Source organism: Zingiber officinale, chromosome 10B, assembly GCF_018446385.1.
Source record: "Zingiber officinale cultivar Zhangliang chromosome 10B, Zo_v1.1, whole genome shotgun sequence".
In the NCBI taxonomy this organism is placed as follows: domain Eukaryota; kingdom Viridiplantae; phylum Streptophyta; class Magnoliopsida; order Zingiberales; family Zingiberaceae; genus Zingiber; species Zingiber officinale.
The window spans coordinates 44,937,674-44,963,286 of NC_056005.1; the positions used below are offsets into that span (position 1 = coordinate 44,937,674).

A 25,613-nucleotide genomic window follows, 5' to 3' on the forward strand; every position below is an offset into this window, starting at 1 on the left:
AGTGCAAATCCAATTTGGCCTGAAACTTCTGGTAATGGCGTTGGAATCAGCGAAGAGGTCACTGGAAGAGGCGGCAGTGGAGACCCTTCCCACGCCTGCCCTAGACGCTCTACCTTCCAAGTTCTATGATGCCTTCCTCCTCCGTGGCCTCCGCATCGATCTCGTGGAGCCCGGTCGCCTCCTCTGCTCGTTGATCATTCCAGCTCGCCTCCTAGTCAGTCTTGTTCCCTTCTTTTGCGCATCAGCCTTTTCCGATCTGGACTCCATCCTTCTTCTGTGTCATTGCAGAACACAGGAAATTTTCTGCACGGCGGCGCTACCGCGTCACTGGTCGATCTTATCGGCTCTGCAGCTTTCTACACCGCTGGGGCAAAGACAAGGGGAACTCCTCTGGAAATTGGCGTCTCCTATTTGGATGCTGCCTTTGCCAACGTAGGTTCCTCGACATTTAACTTAATTTTTTTTGTTAAATAGTCTACGAATTATCTTACCGAATGGTGGTGTGACTCTCCTTCGTGGTTGGTTTGTTCTTTCTCGGAGGGATCCTTTCTTTACGAGAACGATCTGAAAGTATGGGATTATGTGCAATAAAGCTAAATTTTAATTTTAGATTACTTAAGGTGGTATCCTAAAGGAATACTTTCTATTTGTTTTGACAAGAACCTGAAAAGTGATCAAGTCAAAGCTCCTTTTGCTGACCGTTTAATTAAAGATTTAGTTTTCCTTTACTCTTCATCAATAAGTTATTTTCTTGTAGACAAGACACCCTTCTTGGATGCCTATAAATTATCACCCTCTAAATAAAGTGAAGTCAGTGATCCTTTCCACCTCCATTATCCTTATGTGTCACATTTCTTAAAGGAATCAAATTTGGAGAATATTTAAATTTAAATTTCTGATTTATGATTGGTGGCAATAATTTATATTGTTTGATAATGAACTTATTATGGATTGTTATTTTTTCAATCTGGGTAGATAATTAATTGGACAATTGTATTTTTTTTATTTGCATATTTGTTTTTTAGTTTTTGTCAGAGTTCTATAAAAGTTGTAGGCTCCATATAATCTTCATATTTCAATTAATAAGAATTTTTCACTTTTTAATTCTCCACATGAGGTTTGGTTGTTGTGCATGTTACATCAATTCATATTAGTGCTGACCTTTTATTTTGGTCTTCAGTCTTTGTTATAGGTTGATGAACTTTTTCTTATTATCTCGGAATTCTACACTTCCTCTTACACACCAAATCCCTGAAGGAATTACCTTGCTCTCCGTTGTTCTTCTTTTACTTTGTTCTCAAAGCTTTCCGCTTACTCATGCCCTTTGTCATTGCTACCAAGAGTATCCCAACCTTTGTTGCCTGCATAACTCCCCTTAATACCCTGCCTCCTTCTGCCCACATAAAACCAGGTGATGCTGTGGTTGTGGCATCAGTTGAGTTGTTTTGCAGATCTTAATTGACATCACTAATGCCTGGAGCCCCCAAAAGAGACCCGATCTATTTAAATCTATACTTTAGGTCATATCTAAGCTGACTTACACTTGATGTTTCCTCTAACATAGCTTTATACTTGCTCCTTCTCTAAATGACCATGTGAACAAACATCATTTAATGTCACTATCCTTGCTTCCCCGACCTTCATAGCACGCAGTGTAATCATGCTCTTTGAGACCCTACTCACCACGGCCCAATAAGTCCCTGACTCTTCACCTTCCAACCATTGAAGGAGATGGAGAGCCAAAGGTTTTTAATTTATTGAAGGATAATGGATGTAATTAATTGAAGAAATAAGAAGAGATAAATGTGAGGGTGAATACAAGGGTTACCTTGCATCTATACTGACCCTTTCAAGAACACACATGAGGATAATACAAAAATTCAAGAAATCTCGTATAGGGTTCTTTGGGCTGTGAAAAGATGACTTTTTGAAGATATTGCATTCCAAATGTCTTCAAACTCTTCAAGCACTATTTAGCGACATTTAGTAAGTCAGTTTACTACTTTAAAACTCTATTTTCATGTGTTAAGTTGGTCTAACATGTTCTATATGATTTTAAATCATATGTTCTTATAATTTTGATATAATATGCGATTTTGAACATTGTAAATTTTGAAATCCAAGTGCTAGGAGTTGTTAATCTCTATTTCTGACACTGATGTGGTGGGTTTATAATCGCTATCCTGCCTTGATATAGTGGCAAATCGTTGTTCTTAGTTTTTTCAGACCCTAATACGGAGGTTGAATCCGTTGTTCTGGCCCTACCTCTAGGACGGTTAAGTTTATAGGGCTGATATCAATAACCATGAAGAATTTCAAATCTCTGTTTTGACCATGATGTGGTGGGGTTATAATTGTTATTCTGTCCAATACAGTGGAAAATCATTTTTTAGACACTAATACAGTGGATGAATCCGCTGTATTGGCCTTACATCTTTGAGGGTTAGGTCCACTGCTATTTGTAACCAAGAGGAAGTTAAGAATTTTTTAGTGTTTATATGAAATAATTTTGATTATGTTCAGTCAAAAATTAGCTAAACTATATTTCAAGTTCTGTTCTGGTTCTTTATTTCTATTTCCATTACTATTTCTGGGAAATTACATGTTTAAGCAGGTTACTATTTTTTTTTAAGTTATGAATATATATATGCATGTTGATATTTTGTTCGGAATGACCCCTGCTCGTTAAGTGTTTTCTATGACACTCACCCCTTACCTCCCCTCCCCAAAAAAAGAATGAGAAAGAAATCAAAGAAGAAGAACAAACCCAGGCTTGAGGATGGTAAAATTTGGACAAAGGCTTGTGGAATTGTTGCTGTTTGGAAAAGTATTCTGCTGCAATGATTTTATTTTCATGGTGTAAGAAGATCGTTGTGATTTTTTGGAATAAAGACCCTTTTATATGTTTCCTGTACTTTGAGGTTTGTTGTTTTCAAATGTCTAATTTAGAAGCAACGCCTAGGTTTGCGCCTCTGGTGTTAGGTCGTGACATTTAATTGGTGTCAAAGCCAGGTTAAACCAAAATTATGTGGGTGCTGCCTCTTAGAGATGTAGGTAAGTTGATCGATAAGGAATTTTTATAATGAAAAAATTCTCTCTAGTCATGGATGAAAGTATGTTGGGTTTGTGTGGTATAATGAGACATCTTTGAGGAACGATTATGGTCATGCAAGAACAAATGGTGAATTCTTTAATGTTTTATAGAAGCTATGTGCATTGTGCTATACGATGCAATATCAAGAAGGGATTCAAACTTATGCTAATCTTATTTATTGGGATTCTCCAACTAAGTTATTGGTGATTGTTGCAAATTATCATGTGGATGGTGAGAAATTATAGATGTTTCAAGAAGGTGAAGAATTCTATTAGAGTTGATATGGCAAAACTAATTAGCAGTGTTCATTTGAAATTCCCTAATTGGTAGAAGATGATTGATTGTATTACATTTTCTTTAACATGGAAACTGTGTTGTTGAAACCTAAAGTTGAGCTAGAATTGTCACGCCTTGGGTGTAATTCTTGCTCACTAGGACCACTTGGTGATAGTATAATAAAAGGAGACTAAAAGCTATATGAACAAGACATCTAAGAAATTCCATAATTTTCTTATATTAATATAAATATTTTATTTCTACAAGAAAACTATACATATAAAACATCTGGTAAACGAACAAAAATCCAATGAAACAAAAATCAAAATAGGAATCAGCAAGTCGTGACCTCTAAGCAACTCTATGTATAAGTTGAAACTAACTATAATATCAAAAGGGTGTTTGTGCCTGCAAAATTGGAGATAAAGGAAAGCAGACAATAAATACAAATTGCTAAGTGAGTAATAAAAAAGATATATATAAATTTAATCTTGTTTAGGAAGTCAAGGAAGGAGAGTAGGTCACAATTTCATATCACAACATTAATTACTTCTTTAGGTTTTTAAACTTATACATATAGGAATATATAAATACATCTGTAATTATCTACTTATTTTATTTTGAATGTTTATCAATATTTAGAGTTTCAACTAGCATTTCTAATTATTGTTATCTTTTATCATCAATTAAAATAACTTTCAATTATCATTATTTAGTAAGATTCTAAAATTCTCCAGGCTCTAACGCCTAGGCCGCCTAGGTGAGAACTAGGTGCCGCTAGGCGGATTCCACGGTACCAACATAAATTACATAATAAATCACATACTGCAACATAATAACATTAAATTAAAAATGAGTTCAAAATTACACAACCAAATATTATATATTTATTCTACTTCTCCATAATTTTCAACAACTTGTTTTTCATTGGACATAAACTTAATATCATCATTGTGATCCGCCTTTTCTTCTTCGGATGCAAAATCATTCTCGTCAAGTTCTCTCACTCTAGAGCTTCTTCGGGTTGTAGATTTTTATCTATTCTACTTGCTTCATCAACCATTTGCCATATGAGCCCGGAACCTAGTTCAACTTTATCATCTTCCACATCATCCACAATCCAATCTTGTGCATTTGAAGCATCTTTTACCAGAAGCACGTCGACATTCTTTTCTTTTTCTTTTTTTTTTATTTGTTTAACAATCTAGCATTAAATTGGATAAATACTAGATTGTTCAACCTGTTGACATCCAACCTATTTCTCTTTGTATGAATCTTGAAAAAAAAAGAGTAAATATTATAGTCAGTAACATGAAATTAATACTTTATTTTAATTAAAGACTTAAAGTTTAGATCTTACTCTTTCGAATGCACTCCAATTTTTTTCACATCGAGATGAACTTGTAGTTAATGAAAGTATCCTCAATGCCACTCTTAGCAAGTTGGGTGTGTGAGCACCGTATGTACTCCACCATGCACATGGATTAAATGTATTATCATTTTTTATACATGCTTTTGCTGTTAATGTTTTTTCAAATAAACCAGTCTCATCTCTGTATTTTACAAATTCCTTGTTAATAATTGTATCTTATAGATCTAACTCATTGACATGCAAAATTTTCATGCATTCAAAAATCCCCTTTGCGACCTCCTCATAAAGAGCAATAAAACTATCTTTATAGTAAAAATAGATATTCAACAAAAAAATGTAGTGGTATGCAATGATGTATCAAGTCTATCCTTTATTTTTGACTTAATAATCACTATGATAAGTTGATAATTTGATTTCACATTATTCAGGGTCACCTTGATATCTTCTTAGCTTGAAGAAGCTTCCCAGATAGAAACCCCACGGATGACTTTCTATCTTTATCGATCCATCGAAGAACTCTTATCAAAAGAGCAAATATTTTCAAATAAAGTGTTACACCATTCCAATAACTAATGCTCATCACAGTAGAGTAAATCAATTTTCCTTTGTTTGTTTTTGACCATTTACATTTCTCTCACATATCACTTATAAATATGACCCTTAAACTAGACTTTTTTTCAATCAAACCTTGTAATGTGAGGAAATTTGATGCAAATCAGGTAACGTCCGGCCGGATTATGTCTCTCTTCTTCGTGAAACTTCTTATTATTGACAAAATCTTATGGTGACCATAAATGAAAATGGTAAAAGACTTAACTTGCTCAATAACCTTTTTATATCATGAAAGTTTGTTAATACTTGCAAGCATGAGATTAACAATGTGAGTATACTTCCAAGCGTGAGATTAACAATGTGATTTGCACATGAACTCTAAAAAATCCCAAGTCACTTTCCTCTTATTAATTTATTGTTGGTGGCATTGTTTGTTATAATCTGAACAATATTCTGAGCTCCTACTTGTTCAACACACCTGTCAACATCCTCGAAAATAAGTTCATCTATATCTGCCTTAGATTCTAAATATGTAGTACCCTTCTTGCAATTAGCACAAATTTAAGATGCTTCTTTTTCTATCACTCTATGCATCTGTCATGATCGAGTATCCATTCTTTGCCCATTATTCTTAATGTTTCTTCAGCAGTTGCTTTGTTCTTTCAACTTTAGCTTTCAACAGTGGCTCCCTAAGCTGATATTGAGTTGGAGGCTTGAATCCCTGTCTAAATTGACCCACTGCCTCCATTAGTTGCTTGAAGCTATCATTATCAACAATATTGAATGAGATTCCATTTTTATAAACTCATCGCCCAATATATTGTTCAACTTGTTGAGTTCTCTTTTTGAAAAGAGCCTCATTTATATTTTTTTGGCAAAGCAGTTTACTTCCACCGGAACCTACATTTTCTAGAGTAATTACCAATGAATATCTATCTATTTATGGGGCCAAGTGGAAAAGGTTTTTTAATTTTATCTATCCCTTCAATTTTAGGATCTTCTAGAGAAATAATCACCTCAGCTCTACAACTTTGTTCTTCCATTATTTTGTTCTTCTTTCTATTCTTCCCTTCTAAAATAACTTGCTTGCGCTTATTTTTATTTTCTTGAGATGCCTTTCGACAACGAGATACATTTTCAGGTATATTTCCTATGTGCTCCTTGATCCTATACACTCCCTTGACATTGCTTTTTCACACAACTTGCATTTAATTTTGTTGAGATTTTTAGGATTAATCAACATCTCATTCTCCTATCCAATGTCATTTGATTTTCTCCTAAGAATTCCAGATTCGGATTAGGTGACGGATGCCGTCGAAGATGGATTGCTTGCTTTTGTAATTGTAATAACCTTAAAGGTGATTTAAAAATAAATTTAGGATAGAAATCAGTAAAAAAAATATTATCAAAATATAAATGTGATTTATATAAATTAATAAAATTCATTAGATTTTTTTAAAAATTTAAATATAAAATTATTCATATAAATATGATTTATATGATTTAATATGATTTATTAGATTTTTTAATTTTAAATATAAAATATCATAATATAAATTAATTAATAATATTTATTAGAATTTTTAAATTGTAAATATAATATTGTTAGAATATAAATAAATTAATAAAATTTATAAAAAGAATTTAATTTTAAATATATTTTTATATAGTTTATTAGGATAATTTAATAAAGTGTATAAAAGTCTATTCAAATTATCCTATTTAAGTGAGGATTTGTTGAATTAAATAAATAATAGATAAATTTATAAAACATTACGGCATGATGGTGCTGAACGCTCATCGGATGCGTCCGACGGCAGCGGACACATTCCCAGACGTGTCGCCTAAAGCTTCTGGAGGCACCGGATGTTTCGCCAGAGGCTTCCGGCAACACTAGAAGCGTCTGGGATGCGTCCAACACTAGCGTCGTGCAACGCCGAACACGTCTCGTGACACCGGACACGTCTCGTGACGGACATGTCTCATGACGTCAGAAGCATCACGGGAGGAAAAAACAATAATTGTATAAAATAAATTATTGAAAAACTTATTGATTGTCGAGCAGATGCTTCTGGAGGAGGTGAGAGACAGTGACACTTCCAGTAGCACCGGACGTGTTTGGCGGGGCTAGACACGTCATGCGACGCTGGAAGCATCGCGGGAGGCAAAAAAAAATTGCATAAAATAAATTATTGAAAAACTTATTGATCGTCGAGCAGATACTTCCGGAGGAGGTGAGAGGCGGTCAAACAGTGTGAGCAGATGAATCGGATAGGATTTAGGGCTTTAAATGAAAAAAAATTCTATGACGCCTAGGGCATACCAACGCTGTCTAGGGCCACTTAGGTTAGCCACCCAACACCTTTCCGGTGCAGTTGCCTGCTGCTAAGTGCCTAGGCAGCCGCCTAGGGTACGTTTTAGAACACTGCTATTTAGTCACCATGTATAAATGACATGCTATTTTAAATATTATTTTAATCTCCTTTTTGAAAACTATTTTACATGCATATATTATCCATTTTACAAAAGATTGAAGCAAATCGTATAAAGGGTTCTTTAGGCCATGAAAAGATGACTTTTAAAAGTGACATTGTGTTTTAAACGTCTTCAAATGATTCACGGACTATTTAATAATATTCAATAAGTGAGTTTATGCTTTAAAACTATATTTTGTGTTAAATCGGTAGAACATGCTCTATATGATTTTAAATCACGCGTTCCTATGGTTTTGATATAATGTGCGATTTTGGACACTATAAATTTTAAATCCAAATGGTAGTAATTCTTAATCTCTGTATTTGATATTAATGTGGTAAAGTTGTGACCATTATTTGCCCTGATACAGTAGAATACCGTTCTTAGTTTTCAGACCCTAATATTGTCGGTGAATATGTTGTTCTCTAAGATGAATTTAAATGAGTTTTTATTGATTTAATCATCTTTCAGATATTTTTTTTAAAATTTTAATAGGACTATGTCAATAGTAATTAGATTAGAAATGATTTTAATTATATTTTATTTCATTGTATGTCAAATATGAATTCATATGCTTTTACTCTATAATCTTCATCAATTCAATATGAAATACTTATAAGAATTACTTAATAATTTAATTTTTAAAGAAATAAGGTAAAAAAAGTATTATAAAAAGTAATTATTATTTTGGTAAAAATTTGGCTATCTATCCATCATTAAAACAAGTTGGATTTGAAAAAAAAAATAAAGTCAGATGATATATCATCTGAGACGTGTATTACAACTTGGCTATATCACCATTCACATTCAGACAAAGTATGCATACTAAGAATTTACTACTTTAGAGGATAAGTGGTAGTAAATGAATATATGTTCTATGAAAACAATGTTAGATTATAATTTTAATCAACGTAAAATCAATTATTACAATATTTAATATTGCATTTACTAAATAATATAATATTTAATTATATAATACAATTTAATATCGATTCAATTTTTATTAATCATTTAATACTAATTTATTAATACAATATCAATCATTACTACTTTTTAAAATATAATATTAATACAACTTTAAAATATACTAATTCACTAATACAATACAAATTACATAATATAAATATTTAAAGTATTGTATAATTAAATTATATAAGCAGGATGGTTAAAATGGAGGAGGACGTTATATGTTCATTGTGATTGTAAGACACCTCTACAACTTAAAAGGAAATTCTACAAACTAGCGGTTAGACTTATATGAAATGGAATGTTGAGATATGAAGTGACTACACGAACAAAAGCTGAGGGTGAGATGAAGATATTAAGGTGGATGTGTGAGCATACGAGGATAAACAATATAAAAATGAGAACATTCGAGAGAGAGTGAGAGTTGCACGTATTGAGAATAGACTTTAAGAGTGTACTTAGGTAATCAATAAATATTCGAGTTAGATACTATGAGACTGTAATAAATACGCATATTAATCGAAAAAGAGGAAGTAAAATTTTTTTGATTAGCAACAATAAAATAGGATAAAATTCATTTAATGATGTAAGGAGGGTTCATATAGTCGACTCTGGATAAAAGCCTAGTTATTGTTGTTGTATACAACTAAATAATATATGTAATATAGAGAAATGATATAATTAAATCATAGAACCCGATCGACTCATGACTTCCGTGCATTGCCTTTGTGACATCCACCACCCCCGCCCCATTTTGAACTTGTGGTAGCTAAATTAAGGTGAGAATGACCTCACTAATCCCACTCTGGCAACTTACTTAAAGTTGATGACTTTGTGATCTCACTAATACAATTTCTACAACTTACCTATGTCCTCCAGTATCACCGATGTCATTGGAAAGTGGAATTCGTCCTGCTAGAAAGCTTTACTACTTTGATTCTTACTAATATGCTCTCTTCCCGATTTTGAGTCAAGTTATAACCTTTCTTGTTTCCTATTCTCTCTTCTTATAACCGACAAAATTATTCCTCGCTTCATGGGTTGATCCTGAATGAAAACTTTTGGTTTCTATCCTTGTTGACCCAAAGGAAGCTTGTTATCATCTAACACTATTCAGTAGGAGTGACACTATTGAGTACAGGAGGCATTGTTCCTGCAACATAGTTTGATAAACTTGTGCTATATGCATGTTGAATTTAGAGCAAAATGGTAAATTTTAATTGTGACGGGCGGCTTGACATGAAATTCAATCCTTGGGTAATGATCTTAGGATATGTTTTGAGGTTGGATGTCTAGATTGGGCTCAATTCACTAAGAGAGGTTAATACTTATTCCAATATGTAGCCTTTGTTTTAAACATGAGAAATATTACCATATCATTGAGTTAGTGATGCTTTTAGCAGTTTCACTGTTGGGCATCTTGTGGTGTTTTGAGGTGACTAATGTGAATACATACAAATGACCTTAATGTTACAAATTATCTACAATGCGTGGAATTCATTTAATAATTGAAGATACACTTATCTAAGCACTCAGCACATTACACTTACGGATACCTATCCACTATTATACATTAGGTTGATTATAGATATTGGCTTTTAGAACCTAAGTATACTTTATAAGGTGCCAAATGAGTTTGTTATACTTTACGATGTGTGGAATTGGCGCAGCTGTTGAATGTAATGCTTTGTGGCTACTCTGTAAGAGGATCTTGAATGTGGGGGTTAGTTTTGTAGGTAAGCAAATTGGCGAATATGAATTTTATTTCTCTAAATCAAAATGTGCCATACAACCCTCACTTATTCACAATAACACATCTAGAAAATAAGAGAAACAGCTTATTAAATCTCCTAAAAGCAGGAACAACTAAAACATATATATATATATATATATATATATATATATATATATATATATATATATATATATATATAAAGAGAATCAGAGAATAATAACTCATATTCTGAAAGATATTGTAGGAGAATTAACTAATTAACAGACGTCTTATATATATATATATATAAAGAGAATCAGAGAATAATAACTCATATTCTGAAAGATATTGTAGGAGAATTAACTAATTAACAGACGTCGCTATATAAGGAAGCAAGAATATTCTTCAATATTTTACACTCCCTCTCAAACTAGGGTATAAATATTGATTAAGCCTAACGTAGAGTTTAAGTCTTCAAAGTTCTTCCTTGGTGGTCAGCAGATGATTTTCCTTTATGAAGTGACAATGAATCTTCATGTGTTTTGTTCTATCATGATGCACATGTTCTTTGCAATACTGATAGTTGACTTATTGTTGGAACATCTTTATAAGTTGTTCAACTATGGTCCTTAACTAAAGAGTCTTCGTAGTCATATCCCTTCACATATACCATCTAAATTCAACTTTCTCACTCATTCACACATTAGATTGGTTCTTGCTATACTATATAATTAAATTTCTCCTTACATTTGTGCAGTAGCTGGAAGTTGATCTTCGATTTACTACTGATCTTACCTAATCAACGTCACTATATATGTTAGTGCCTTTATCTATTGATTTCTTGAAATATAAGCTCTTTGCTAGTGTTAGATTCAAATACCTCAAGAGACTTACCGGACTAACCAAGTATCAAATGTCAAGTCTTGTGTGGGATAAGTATATAAGCTTGCCTATGAGTCTCTCATATCTGCCTTTATCAATAGATGTGCAATCCTCTTTGCTTTTTAATTTGATTGTTGAGATCATGGGAGTTGATGCCGAGCATTTTAGTTTTTTTTCTGAAGGTCCAGAATATATATTTCTTTTTAAGAGAATGAGCTTCCTACTTTTGATTGAACTATTTCCATTACATTTTAAATTCTGTCTAGTAGACTATTGAGTATGCTCATCTCCTACATATGACTTGTATATATGATCTCTTGATAAAATAATGTCATGCAAATATACAATAAAGATAAGGATGTTAATTTTCCCGTGAGGTGAAGGCTTAACAAAGAGGGTGCGATTCGTCTGACATTGTGGATAACCATACTAGTGTACTCTAGTAAATCACTTAAACTAGGTGCTTAGAGATTGTTTAAATCTGTATAATGGTTGTTTCAGCTGATACACTTTGTTGATAGTGGCTTGCAACTCAAATCTAGGAGAGATGTGTTAGGACTCTCGTTCTCCTCTGCATATAGGCAGCAAAGGGTTTTGATGAAATTAGCAAGTCGGAGATGTACATAAATAAAGATGATACAGATAGATAAGGAGGAGCCACGGGCTTAAACCATCCAAAGGACATAGCTTGACAGTAGAAAACCTGAAAACTTGAAGATACTCTATGTAAGATGAGTGGAATGACTGGCATACATAGGGCGAAGGGTAGAAAGCAACTTGGTCAGAGTGAATGACAGTCGACTGTCAGAATCCGTTGTCTGGTAGTATCAGGCCTCAACAAACAAACGGAATATTTTTAAGTTGATTGGCATAGTCGATTGGATTTTACCAGAAGAGCACAGAATGCCCAAGAGTTGATTGGGGCAGTCGAGGCGATTGAGCACTGATCAGTCGACAAATGCTACAACATTCAATCCAAATGGAGCTGAAGATGGAAATATCAACGACATGATGCATATAAGATGTATAATCAGTCGACTGATGTGCAACAAGTAGTCCACAATGGTCATCAGATTAGCCAATGGGAAGATTCGAGCTAAAAGTTATAAATAGAATTCGAGGGATTGTGAAAAGGATATTAACTGAAGAGGAGAAAATTAGTAGACTCCATATGCATAGACTTTGGATGTAGCAACCTGGGAGTTATGAACCAAGTAAATCGAAGGTGTCTATTTGGTTTTCTTTTCTAGTTGTGTTATAGACTTTGGATGTAGCAACCTAGGAGTTATGAACCAAGTAAATGCGTCTATTTGGTTTTCTTTTTAGTTGTGTTATTTATTTTTGTTGTGCATTATTTTCTGTTGAGTTAGTACTACAGACGAGTTGTGGTATACACCCTCCTCTGCCACACTAGCATCCTGATCCAATAGGATGTTCATGCAAACTTCTTCCACCAGATGTCCATTGAGAAAAACATTGTTGACATCTAGTAGAAGTGGCCAATCTAGATTTACGGCCAAAAATAGAACTCGAACTATGTTCAATTTGGCTATCTTAAATTTGGCTACTGGAGTGAATTTCTTCATAATCGATTGTGAATCATTTTGCAACGAGTTGACTCTTGGACCGATCGACACTTCTATCTTTGTATTCAATTGTGAAGATCCACGGACTAAAGAGTACTTTCTAGGTGGTAGCTCAGTAGCTCAGAGATTTTCCATCTTCCATTCTTCTCTAGTGATTAAATCTCTTAGTCAACCAGTCTTCCATTTTAGTATTGTGAGAGCTTATTTTGAGAGCTTCTTATATGGATTTAGAACTTGTGTTTGATTCATACTTGCTACAAAACTCCTAAACTTTTCTTTTGCTATGGGAAGATCACTATCTTTGAAAGAGTCAAGATTAAGGTTACTTGAAACGGTTCTTGATCTGATACATTAAGTAGCATAGTCCAAGCCAAAAAGCAGTTTCTAGGTGACAACTTGTTGCCCCTCCATAGCTTGTTTCAACTCTGTTGTTTACTTCTTGTGACCTTGGTCTCATCCAGTCCATGTCGGTCAATCGTGGTGCACCTTAGCTGAACTATCCATCCCTCCACTCTAATCTCATCTGAATTCAACCCACTTCAGTCCCTCTGTCCCAAATTTTCCAAGCGAGTCCAATATTATTCGAGTTGTAAGCAAACGTCTCTATCTATTTTGATCAGGTCATTACAGGAAGCTATATATGTAAGGAATTAAGAATTCAACGATACTGGTGAAAATAATGATTTTACAGGGAGAAAAAGTATATATCATAATTTGTTAATTACCATTCTTGTTGGCAGAAATTAGTTATTTTTTGTTGGTTAACGGTGAATAGCTGAAGTTGATGCTGTATTTGTTTCTTCCCTGCAAGTTTGTAAGTTGCTGAAGAGGGCTGAGCAATCGGTTCCAAACCGAACTGACCAAACTGATTTAACTAAAATTGGACATCAATTTTTTTTCGAACTGAATCGAACCGAATAAATTTTTTAACAAAAATTGAACCGATAAAATATCGATTAATTCAATTTTCGATCGAATTAACTGAACTTTTTAATAATGATACATTTCTGTTTGATTTTAACTGTTTAAGTCGGTGACTTTGAGACCGTGTGCTTGTTTATCATTGCTAGAATATAATATCATTGGAGATCACAAGTTGGATATTATCCCTCATCCAATTCCCTATCCCAACCTTTATCACAATTGATGAGTTAAGAGTTGAAACATAACATTCCTTCTTGAAGTCCTTACGTTATGAAACTCATTTAAGATTAACCATTAAGGTGTGCACCATTCTCGAATAGATTTAGAGTTTTGCTGTCAAAAAGCCCTCAAGTTTAGGAGAAAGTAAAAAAAAAAAACAACCCCGTTGTTGTGGTCCTTATAGGCTTCTGTTTTGATTTTGTACTGATATTCCTAGTTAATCTCAAGGGGGGCTGCGCCATTTTCTTTGCTTGTGTATGAGTGAATTGTTTGTTGCAGTGATATTAAGTAGTTTCTGACGTTCTGGTGAAACTGATGTATTGGACCGATACGCACATAGTTTTCAAAAACTCTTTGTATCTTTTTAAAATTTAAAGTATATGCACGTAGTGGAAAAGAAACAAACACCAAAAAAACACGAGCATTTTATTTGGTTCGGAGCTTTCGGCGACGCCTACTCCAAGATCCAGGTCCTGCTGATCTATCAATGGATAATTCACTATAAATCTCTTCCGGTACCTTCGGAAGAGGGAATTGAGTAGAAGAATAGGGACAGTGTAACAACCAACACTTCCCTTTTAAAGTAGTAGAATTAAAAATTGCAACACTAATAACAGGTTACCAATAAGTTGGAGAGTTCGGTGTGTTGCTGTTAGTCTACGGAGAAGATCAGACGTCCCGAAAGCGTAGCTCGAAGGCAGACAAACTTTCTAGAGTAGTAGCAGGAAGCAGAAACAGTCGCCCAATCGAATGCGTAGTAGTTCGTATATCTGTTCTATTTTGAAGCCTTCTTGAGACCCACTTATATAAGGCATGGAAGGCGCCTCCATCCTGTGAAACTTAATCCCGAACAACCCGGCACTCATCCGCGGTGAAGTACAAAATTTATCATGTTGAAGGCACCTTCTATGAATAGTATGCAGGCACCTTCACTGTTTGAAGGTGCCTTTGGACATTGTTCATCCGAAGGTAATTTTGCTCATTTTTTTCTGCAAAATAACGTTAATCCAAATAACTTGCAACACAAGTATTAGAACACTAATAATTAATAATAAAGAGTAGTAATTAGTTCATGTCCTCCTAAGACCGGGAACTAGTCAAGGTCTCAGTTTAAGGATCCCAAATGGACCTAAATTGGACCAACACCTAATGTCCCCTCAATTGGGACGTGTCCTCACTTAGTCACTCTCCTCTAGTGACTTACCTTAACTTATCAATTTGTCAGACATCCGTCAGTCCGTTGACCTGTCTGGACTTCATGTCAGCTATCCGATCAATCCGTTGACTTAGCTGAACTTCTCGCCAAATATCCAGTCAGCCCGTCGACTTAACTGGACTTCGTACTAGCTATCCGGTTGACCCGTTGACTTAGCTGGATTTTCTGCTAAATATCCGATCAACCTGTCGACCTATTTGGACTTCGTATTGCACACTTAATCAAGTAGTTAGATCACAACAGAGCCTAACTTAACTTGTCATTCATCAAAATTTGAGTTAGATCGTTAGTACAAATTGCACCAACAATCTCTCCTTTTTTGATGCAATGACAACCTGAGTTAAGTTAGGAAAAAGTATACAAAGTAAGCATAAAAAAATATGAGTAAATTAGCTTTTGTTGTGGGGTTTAAGTTGTTTTGATTTTTCTTTTGTTTGCTAATTTAATCCCTAACCCTCCTCCTTTGACATTTATCAAATAGACATGAGTTAATAAGTAAGACAGTGAAACAAAAACTTGTTAAAAAAAAATAGACAACAAAAACAAGGTTCAGAGTTATGGGCGATGTAATTAACTAAAAAAAAAATGAAGGTTTGCAAAACAATTGTAATTCTTCGAAAAACTAACTGTAAAGTTTAAATAGTTATTAAGAAACTTTAAAGAAATAAGCATTGCAAAAAAAATTTTCAGGGATGAATCTTTTTCAAGATTGAAACTTTTAAAAGATTAATTTTTGCAAAAGTGAAACTTTTTCAAAAATTTTCAAGGAAAAATCTTTTCTAAGCTTGTTTAAAAGCAGTTTACAAAAATTAAAGTAGTCAACTTTCAAATCATTAGAATTTTGTAAAACATGTGATATTTCAAAATGTGTCAAGAATGATTTTCAAAATAGAATTTTGAAAAGTATAGGTGTGTTTTCGAAAAACGTCTTTTAGAAATATTTTGAAAAATATAAGGATGTTTAAAATATCTGTTTAAAGTAAATGTAAGCAAAAATTTGAAAGTCGTTTTTAAATATCCTATCCCTGAATCTGACATTATTTCAAAATAATCTAATCAACTATAAATTGTCCTTAATTGTTTAACCGTTAGTTATTAACTAACTATCAGAAGATAGCAGTGTTTACTTGGTTAGTCAGGTTAAATTTTATCCAGTTAATGTTTGACTAACCTGTATTACTTAACCTGATCATTATAAATTTGATATTTAACGCCCAGACTTATGTTGATGCACTGATACGAGCATCTTAAGTCCAGGCAATCTGCCTATGCATCTCATCCCTTTCTAAGTTTAGCAATACACAAACAAGGTAACTCTAATGTGTTAGTGAGATACTCAAGTCTTAAATCTATAGGAATATGCTTTTTATGAATTTGATCTAGACTAAGGTTAAAATCGATTTAAAAAATTTTTAAAATAAGGAAATTTTGAGAAAAATGTAAGAAAAGAAATTTTACCCTAAAATTTGCAAATTATTTGAAAATAATTTTGAAAATAGTGATCCTAGTCTATTAAACACATTCCTAATTGTTGACATAATTTGCTAAATTCACTTTCAGGGAGGAGTTTGGTGAATATGTTAGCTAAGTTTGACTTGGACTCAATGTACTTGAGTTCAATGTCACCTTTAATGACATGATCCCTGATAAAGTGGTGTCTAACTTCGATGTGTTTGTTCTTGAATGATGCACAGAATTTTTTGTTAAATTAATTAAGCTAATATTATCAATTAGTTTTTTTGTATTTCTAAAGTTTAGATTAAAATCTTTTAGAGTGTGCATCATCCATAACAATTGTGTAACACATTCTTTTATTGTTATGAATTCTGCCTCAGTAGTAGATAAGACAACACAATATTGATTTCTACTAAACTAGCTGACAAGTGATGGTCCAAGTAACTGACATCCACCACTTGTACTCTTACGGTCTAGTTTACAGTCAGCATAGTCTAAGTCAGAGTAACCTATGAGTTCAAAGTTGAGTGTTCTAGGATACAAAATTCCTACATTTGATGTTCCTTTTAGATCTCTGAAAATTCTTTTTTTTTTGTTAGTTAAGTTGGATTCTTTAGCACAGGTTTGTTATCTAGTACACATATCAACTGCAAATAAAATATCAGGTTGACTTGCGATTAAGTATAGAAGACTGTCTATCGCACTTTTATAGTATTTTAGGTCTACGGGTTTTCCATTTGGGTCATTATCTAAGGTTGTGTTAGTTGTCATTAGTGTTTTTATTTGCTTGGTGTTTTCTATTCTAAATTTTTTAAGTAATTCCTTGATATACTTTTGTTGGTAAACATAATTTCCTTCATTAGTTTATTTAATTTGTAAATCTAAAAAGTAAGTTAATTTACTTACTAAACTCATTTCAAATTTTTGTTCCATTAAGGTTATAAATTCTTGTAAAAATTCAGAGTTGGTTGAACAAAAAATTATATCGTCTACATATACTTGGGATATAAAGATATCTTGGTTGATTGATTTTACAAATAAAGTTGGATCAATTTGTCCTTGGTTGAATTCTTTGGAAATTAGGTAGGAGGTCAACCTTTCATACCAGACCCTAGGTGCTTGTTTAAAACCATACAAGACTTTTTTAAGTTTAAAGATATGGTTAGGATGACCTAGACTCTCAAACTCAGGTGGTTGATCTACATAAACTTTTTCTTTTATTAGCCCATTTAAAAAGGTGGATTTAACATCTATTTGATAAAACTTAAATCCTTTGTGGGTTGCATAGCTAAGTATCATTCTAATAGACTCAAGTCTAGCTACTGGGGCATATGTTTTATCATAGTTAAGTCCTTCTACTTGACTAAATCCTTTAGCCACTAGTCTAGCCTTGTTTCTAATAATTTCTCCATTTTCACTTAGTTTATTTCTGAATACTCATTTTGTTTCTATTACTTTTTTATTGTTCGGTGGTGGTACTAAATCCCAAACTTCGTTTCTTTCAAATTGGGCTAGTTCTTCCTTCATTAATATGATCCGGTCTGGATCAAGTAAGGATTCTTCTATTGTTTTGGGCTTAATTTTTGAGATAAAAAATATTTGATTTAAATTTCTAAAGGATGATCTAGTCTGAACTCTTAGGTTCGGGTCATCAATTATTTGGTCAATTGGTTGGTTTGAGTTAACTCTTACCGTTCTAGTAGGTTCATTTATTTGAGGTTGATCTTCTTCTTCGTATTTATGACTTAGGTTTTCACTGACTCCCCTTTGACTACTGTTACCTCGAACAAAATCAATTGTTTGAGTTTGGGTTTGTTCTAAGTTTTGGTTGGTCTCTTCAAATTTTACATTTGAGGTTTCTTTAATTCTTAGTGTAACTTTATTATATACTCTGTAACCTCTACTGTTTGCCTACAAAGATTTCATTTTCTACTTTTGAGGTGAATTTTCCTAAGTATTCTTTTGTGTTTAGTATGTAGGCTGGGCATCCAAATACTTTAAAGTATTTAATATTATGTTGTTTATTGTAATAGAGTTCAAATGCGATTTTATTATATGTTTTATTTATTGTGGTTATATTTTGTACATAGCAGGCTGTGCCAACAAATTCTGCCCAAAAGTATTTGGGTAGTTTATGCTCATTTATCATTGTCCTAGAAGCTTCAAGTAGAGTTCTGTTCTTTCTTTCTATTATTCTATTTTGTTGGGGAGTTTTAGGACATGAAAATTCGTGATGATAATCATTTTCAAGGTAGAATTGATTAAAGTTATGATTTCTAAATTCACCTCCGTTGTCACTTTTGATTTTTTTTTATTTTTAGATCCTTTTCATTTTCAGTTTGTTTGCAAAATTTGCTGAATACTTCAAACATTTCATCATTATTTTTAATAAGTTTTATCCAGGTAAATATTGAATAATCATCTATTATTACTAGGCAAAACAGACTCACATTTATGGATTTGATTCCATGAGAGTCAGAAAGGTCCAAGTGCAATAATTCTAATATTAAGTTAGTTTGAGTTTGATTAATTGATTTGTGAGTTGATTTTGTTTGTTTTTCTGGTTGACAAGCATTACAGATTGTTGTATCTAAGTTGGGTAATTTTGTTAAGCCTCTAACTAAACCATTTAATTTTGTTAGGTTCCTAAAGTTTGTGTAGGACATTCTTTTATGGCATAACCAAGTTTCTTTTTTTTGTGTCAGGTGACACTTGAGTGAAGAGATAGATTAATTGCATAGATGTTATCCTTCCTAAACCCTTTTAGGTTTATATTAGGGTTATCTAAGTGCTTGATTAAGCATTCAAAAGATAAAAATCTAACCTTATATCCAGAATCACACAGTTGACTAATGCTAAGTAAATTATATTTGAAGTCATCAACTAATAACACTTTTTTAACAATAAAGTTAGTTTTGAGTTTGATATTACCTATCCTAATTATCTTGAGTTTGTCATTGTTCCCAAATGTAACTATTCCTAAGATTTTGTAAGTTAACTGGATAAACTTGGTGTGATCTTCAATCATGTGTCTAGACATCCATTGTCCAATATCTACTCTGTTTTCTACAAAAAAAAAGTAGGATTTTATTTATCAATCGGATATATTATCTTGAATTTAGATTTTAAGTTTAAGATTTAGTTTCAAGTTTTAACTTAGTTTAATTTTATTTATTAATTTAATTTGAAAGTCCCCGTAGAGTTATTTTTGAAATAAATTTTTAAAGTAATTTTTAAAATTAATTTTTAACGAATTTTTAAAATAATTTTTAAAGTAAAATGATTTTTAAAGTAATTTCAAAAGTAATTTAAAGAATTTTTAAAATAATTTTTAAAGTAAAATGATTTTCAAAGTAATTTCAATTTTAATTTAGATTGATATTGGTATTTATTTTGATGTAATAAAATTTAATTTTGATTTTTATTCACATCTCATCCGATCTATGTTTTCAATCAGGGAATTCTATAATTTTGTGAGATGTTTCAGGGTTTGGTTTAATTTTGTGTTAGATTTAAGTTTAGTTTTGGGTTCACCAAATAGAAATTCTTTGGATAAACTTCTGGGTTATGGTGAGTCACCAGAATATCATTAGAGTAACCATATCTTCGAGGTTTTTCAAATAGTCCTATCCACTTAGCTTAGTACAAAACCTTGGTCAAACTAGTCAGGATCTGTAAGGGGTAACTTCAGTTAGTTCCACTAAGCCAAATGCATCATGTCGAAGTCGTATCTTCCTAGACATGTATAGACAGAGTTTCCCTAACTTGCTATCATCCAAAATTTTATTAGTACTTTGTCCCTATTAAGACTAGTCCTAATTATCCATCTGGGTAAGTTATTGATTTTTGAAGATGCCAATTAATTTGGAGCCTCCCCCTGAATTATTGAATATTTGGGTTTAAGTTTTGAGTTTACGTCGATTTGTTTTATAGTTGTAGTATACTTGGTTATTGCTTGCATTTATGTTGTATTCTTTTAAGTTAGGTTTAATTAACTTAAGGTTTTTCATTTGATTTGTATTTATTTTGAAGTTTTAATTTTAGAATTTAAGGGAGAGTCATTTGATTTATGTAATGAATTTTATCTTTAGTTATATAAATATTGATTGAGTCCTACTTACATGGTTAGACATACTTTTGGAATCCAAACCTTGATTTTTATTTTGGTTAACTAAAGAAATAAAGGATTTGTTGGTTGAGCTGGACTTGTATTCAAGTCTCGACTTGTTGTACACAGCTTTTTGTGACTCAAGTATCATATCGAGATACTTGGATCTAGTTGTAGATTTCTCCAGAATTAGTTTAATTACTTCGCTTTTTAACCTGAAATTGTCCTCCTCAAGTTTTGTAACTTGAGTTGGGATTTCAGGTTGAGTCTATTTAACTGTTGTTTTTTATTTTGATTGTTCTTTAAGTATTTTATTTTATTGGGTTAGTTCAATTATTTTAGTTTTAGAAGTAGTTAATTTCTTAATTAAACATGAAATGATTTTAAAGGATTTTCTACTTAAATCAAAATATACCTCATCGGAACCTTCGGAAACGAGTGCGGACTTGTGGCTTGACTCGGGTTTGGACCCGTCTTTTGATTCATTCTCCGATTCTGGTCTGTACGCCATCCGTGCGAGGTAGTTGTTGTGTCTTGGCTCGTCGTTGTCCGATTACTCCGAGGACGATTTGTCCCAAGTCGCCTTTAGAGCTTTCTTCTTCTTGAGACTTGGGCAGTTGGTCTTGTAGTGTCTCTTTTTGTTACATCCAAAGCATGTCATGTTCTTACTGTTTGAGTTGGAGGTGGAGTTGATCTTCTGCAGATCCTTGTTGGTGAAATCTTTTTTCTCTTGGTGAATATTTTCCTTACCAAGTTTACAAGGTATTTTTCATCGTCCGACTCTTGGTGATTTTTCTTTCGACGTTCTTGCTACAAGAGCAATATCTTTCTCAGTTTTGGCGTTAGTCTGTTTGTGTAACTCTAATTCACAAAAGAGTTTGTCTAATTTTAATTTTGATAAATTCCTCGAAATCTTATAGGCATCGACAATGGATGCTCACAATGCATTCTGAGGAAATGCGTTTAGAGCATACCTGATTATATCCCGGTTCTCCATCTAGTGGCCGATGGTGTGAAGTCCGTTGAGGATATCTTTTATCCTCGCGTGCAGCTGACTAACAGTCTCACCTTCCTGTATTTTTAGATTAAATAATTTATTTAGATATAAGTCTTTTTTCGTTACTTTTGTCTCGTTGGTCCCCTCGTGTAAGTCTATGAGTTTGTTCCATAGCTCTTTGCGTTTTGGTGAGATCCGACGCAGTTCAGCTCTTCTTTTATTAGTTTGCGTTGGACTGTGTTGAGGGCTTTGAAGTCAATTTGTGCTTTTTTCTTCATTTTCGGATTCTAATTTTCCGGGTCTATTGGAATTTCAGCGCCATCCATTGGTGCCTTGTACCCTTTAGTCACGCTGAACCATTGATCGAAGTCTATTTTCAGGTTACACCTTCATCCGCTTCTTCCAGTACGAGAAATCGTCCCTGTTGAAGAGTGGGGGACGAATGATGTTGTATCCTTCGTTTTGGGTCATTTCACGGCTGTCGATATAAAACTAAAAAAGAGGTGCCAAAATTTGGTCTTGGATTAGCAGAGTTTTGAGATATAAAAAAAATATAAAAGAACTTGAGAGGTGTTGCACCAACTTCAAGTTTAAATCGAACGAAAAACATTATTTGAATAGGTAAAGTTTTATCAATTCAAATAGAATGCAAAAAACAAAAAAAGTCTAAAAACGATTCCCCCGGCTTGATTGGTGGTTGCACCAATTTAGAGAAAAATCTTGCTCTGATACCACTTGTTGGATCGATACGCATGTGAGGGGGGGGGGGGGGGGGGGGGGTGAATCACCTGGTATTCAGAAACTCTTCTTATCTTTTTAAAATTTAAAGTATATGAACGCAGCGGAAAAGAAACAAACAACACCAAAAAAACACGAGTGGTTTACTTGGTTCGGAGCCTTCGGCGATTTCTACTCCAAGACGCAGGTTCCGCGGACTTATCGATGGGTAATTCACTATAAGTCTCTTCCGGTACCTCCGGAAGAGGGAATCGAGTACAAGAATAGGGGCAGTGTAAAAGCCTACACTTTTCTTTTAAAGCAGTAGAATTAAAATTGCAACACTAGTAACAGGTTACCAACAAGTTGGAGAGTTTGGTGTGTTGTTGTTGGTCTACTGGAGATGATTGGACGTCCTGGAAGCGTAGCTCGAAGGTAGGCAGACAAACTTTCTAGAATAGCAGCAGGAAACAGAAACAGTCGGAAGCCTAATCAAATGCGTAGTAGTTCGTATATCTGTTCTGTTTTGAAGCCTTCTCGAGACCCACTTATATAAGGCATGGAAGGCATCTTCCATAGCCGTGGAAGGCGCCTCCAACCTATGAAACTTGATCCCGAACAGCCCGACACTCATCCGTAGCGAAGTCAAAAATTTATCCTGTAGAAGGCGTCTTCCATAGCCAAGAAGACGCCTTCTATGAATAGTACGAAGATGCCTTCAAGTATTGAAAATTGCTCCTTTTTTTTTTTTTGCAAAACAACATTAGTCCAAATAACCTGCAACACAAATATTAGGACACTAATAATTAATAATAAAGAGTAGTAATTAGTTCCTGTCCTCCCAGGACCAGGAACTAGTCAAGGTCTCAGTCTAGGGATCCCAAATGGACTTAAACTGGACTGACGCCTAATGTCCCCTCAACCAGGACGCGTCTTCACTTAGTCACTCTCCTCCAGTGACTTACCTTAACTTATCAATTTGTTAGACATCCGGTTAGCCCGTCGACCTATCTGGACTTCATGTCAGCTATTCGGTTGGCCCGTTGATCTAGCTGGACTTCTCGCTAGATATCCGGTCAGTCTGTCGATCTATCTGGACTTTGTATCAACTATCCAATCGATCCGTTAATCTAGCTGGATTTCCTGTCAGATATCCGATCGGCCTGTCGACCTATCTGGACTTTGTACTGTATACTTAATCAAGTGGTTAGATCATAACAGAATCTAATTTAATTTACTTGTCATTCATCAAAACCTGAATTATATCGTTAGTGTAAATTGTACGAACAATAAGACACTCTCTTTTTAGGTGTTTCATTTAACATCTCATTTGTTGCACAACATATTACTTTAAGCTTTGGTTTAGCTGTGCATTTGATGCTAGTAACTAACCTAAATGATAAACCATTGCTAAACTTTGGGTTGTTTGAACACCAGGATGAAATCGTGATTGAAGCCAAGGTTCTGCGAGCAGGAAGGACAGTCGGGGTTGTCACAGTAGAACTTCGACAGAAAAAGACAGGGAAGATCATAGCTAATGCACGTTATACCAAGTATTTGGCTCCATTAAGTAATTTATGAGGTAATCTTCTGTGTATTCTGTTTTTAGTAAATACATGTTGGCATTATACATGCTGGGTTTCACATGCATTAATTGAAAATTTGAGATGTGGAAAATTACAAGAGCTGGAGTATGTAAAATGTTTCTGGTTTCAGCTGAATCTTTGTTTATATCAGAAACTATGTCCAACTATTATATGTTTGTTATCAATATATATTATAGAAAAGTTAAAAGCTAGTCCTGCAAATAGTTGGTGAGTTTTATTCATTTATTTGCAAAAATGGATTAAATATGCACTCAGCACTCAATGATAAATCAATGCACAGGGAAAGAGAACTCAGGCCTGGCAGAGCGAAAGAATCCTGCTTATAAGTCTTATTAACCAGGCCAAGTAAAAAATAACCTGAAAATCGAAACCTAATAGTAATGGAGGCAGATGGTTTGGACTAAGCTTGTATGCGTCTTTTAATCTACATGTTTCTCTAAATCTTGTTTAGGGCAATCCATTCATATCTGAGTCACTAAGAATGTTACTCCAGCCGCCACAGGCGTAGTTGATTTGTACTCCATCCCCTAAGGCTAAGTGTGATGGTAAAAGATAGGATATATTTTCTAAGCAATTAGAGTTTAAATTTTACATAAAGTCGAGATGCCATGTCAAGAGCTATCGTGATTTTTAAATTTATTTTGGATAAAATGTAAGATCGGATGTCGGTTGTAACCGCTGCATGATTCCTACAAAGGTGATAAGAATTTTGGTATAAAATTGTTGTACTTTAGATTTTGATTTTCTGAGAACCCGTCCTTGGGATGGATAAAATATATTATGTTGCATTTTTTTATATTCAAATATTCACTTTTTGGAGCTAATTATTTTATGGGGTGATCGATTTGATTTTATAAAAAATTTTCTATCATTCATTAAGATAAATTTAGAAGTGCTCGTGAAGGTCCATTTAAATGGTCCATATTCTTAGAGTTGCTCCATTAAAGGAAATTTTTTATAGTGCGCTGCAGTTATGATTCAACCTTTAGATATTTGGTTAATCATTTGGGGGGCTTATTCACTACACCGTAGCCTTGGAAATATACTATGTTGCATACTTTTTTTTAGCATTAGGTATTCAGTTCTTCGGGTAGATTAATCTAAGGCATGATCGATTTGCCTCATAAAAATTTTTTACTGGCCATTAGGATAAATCTGGAAGTGCTTGTAGTTGACGGTCCAATAGTATCCCAAGTTCATCATCCCACTGAAGGAAAATATCCTATAGGGTGTCATAGTTGGGAATCAAACTATGAGTATTTGGAAGATTATATGAGCATCATAGTACGGGGCTACTATATTATAGACTTGCTAGATATGTATGTGGGACATTTTCCCACTAATTAATCTAATGTTTATAGGGCAAAAGGTGATGTGCTCATTCTAGACATCCCTTCACGCTTGTCCTAAGATATTTGGAAGAGATGTAAATCAACGGCGTCTTTTTAGGTGG

General features: G+C 33.6%; 1 protein-coding gene across 1 annotated transcript; it reads left to right on the plus strand.

Annotated features, from left to right (window-relative positions):
* Window positions 1–24,351, plus strand: LOC122029642 (acyl-coenzyme A thioesterase 13-like). The gene is made up of 3 exons (XM_042588714.1): window positions 1–214; window positions 289–432; window positions 23,991–24,351. The coding sequence occupies exons 1-3, from the start codon at window positions 35–37 to the stop codon at window positions 24,132–24,134; spliced, it is 468 nt and encodes a 155-aa protein (XP_042444648.1). The 5' UTR covers window positions 1–34; the 3' UTR covers window positions 24,135–24,351.
* Window positions 24,352–25,613: the final 1,262 nt, after the last annotated feature.

Coding starts and splice junctions, on each gene's coding strand:
- LOC122029642 (XM_042588714.1), top strand. CDS start 35: ATGGCGTTGGAATCAGCGAAGAGGTCACTGGAAGAGGCGGCAGTGGAG. Junction 215..288: donor TCATTCCAGCTCGCCTCCTA/GTCAGTCTTGTT, acceptor GTGTCATTGCAG/AACACAGGAAATTTTCTGCA. Junction 433..23,990: donor TGGATGCTGCCTTTGCCAAC/GTAGGTTCCTCG, acceptor TTTGAACACCAG/GATGAAATCGTGATTGAAGC.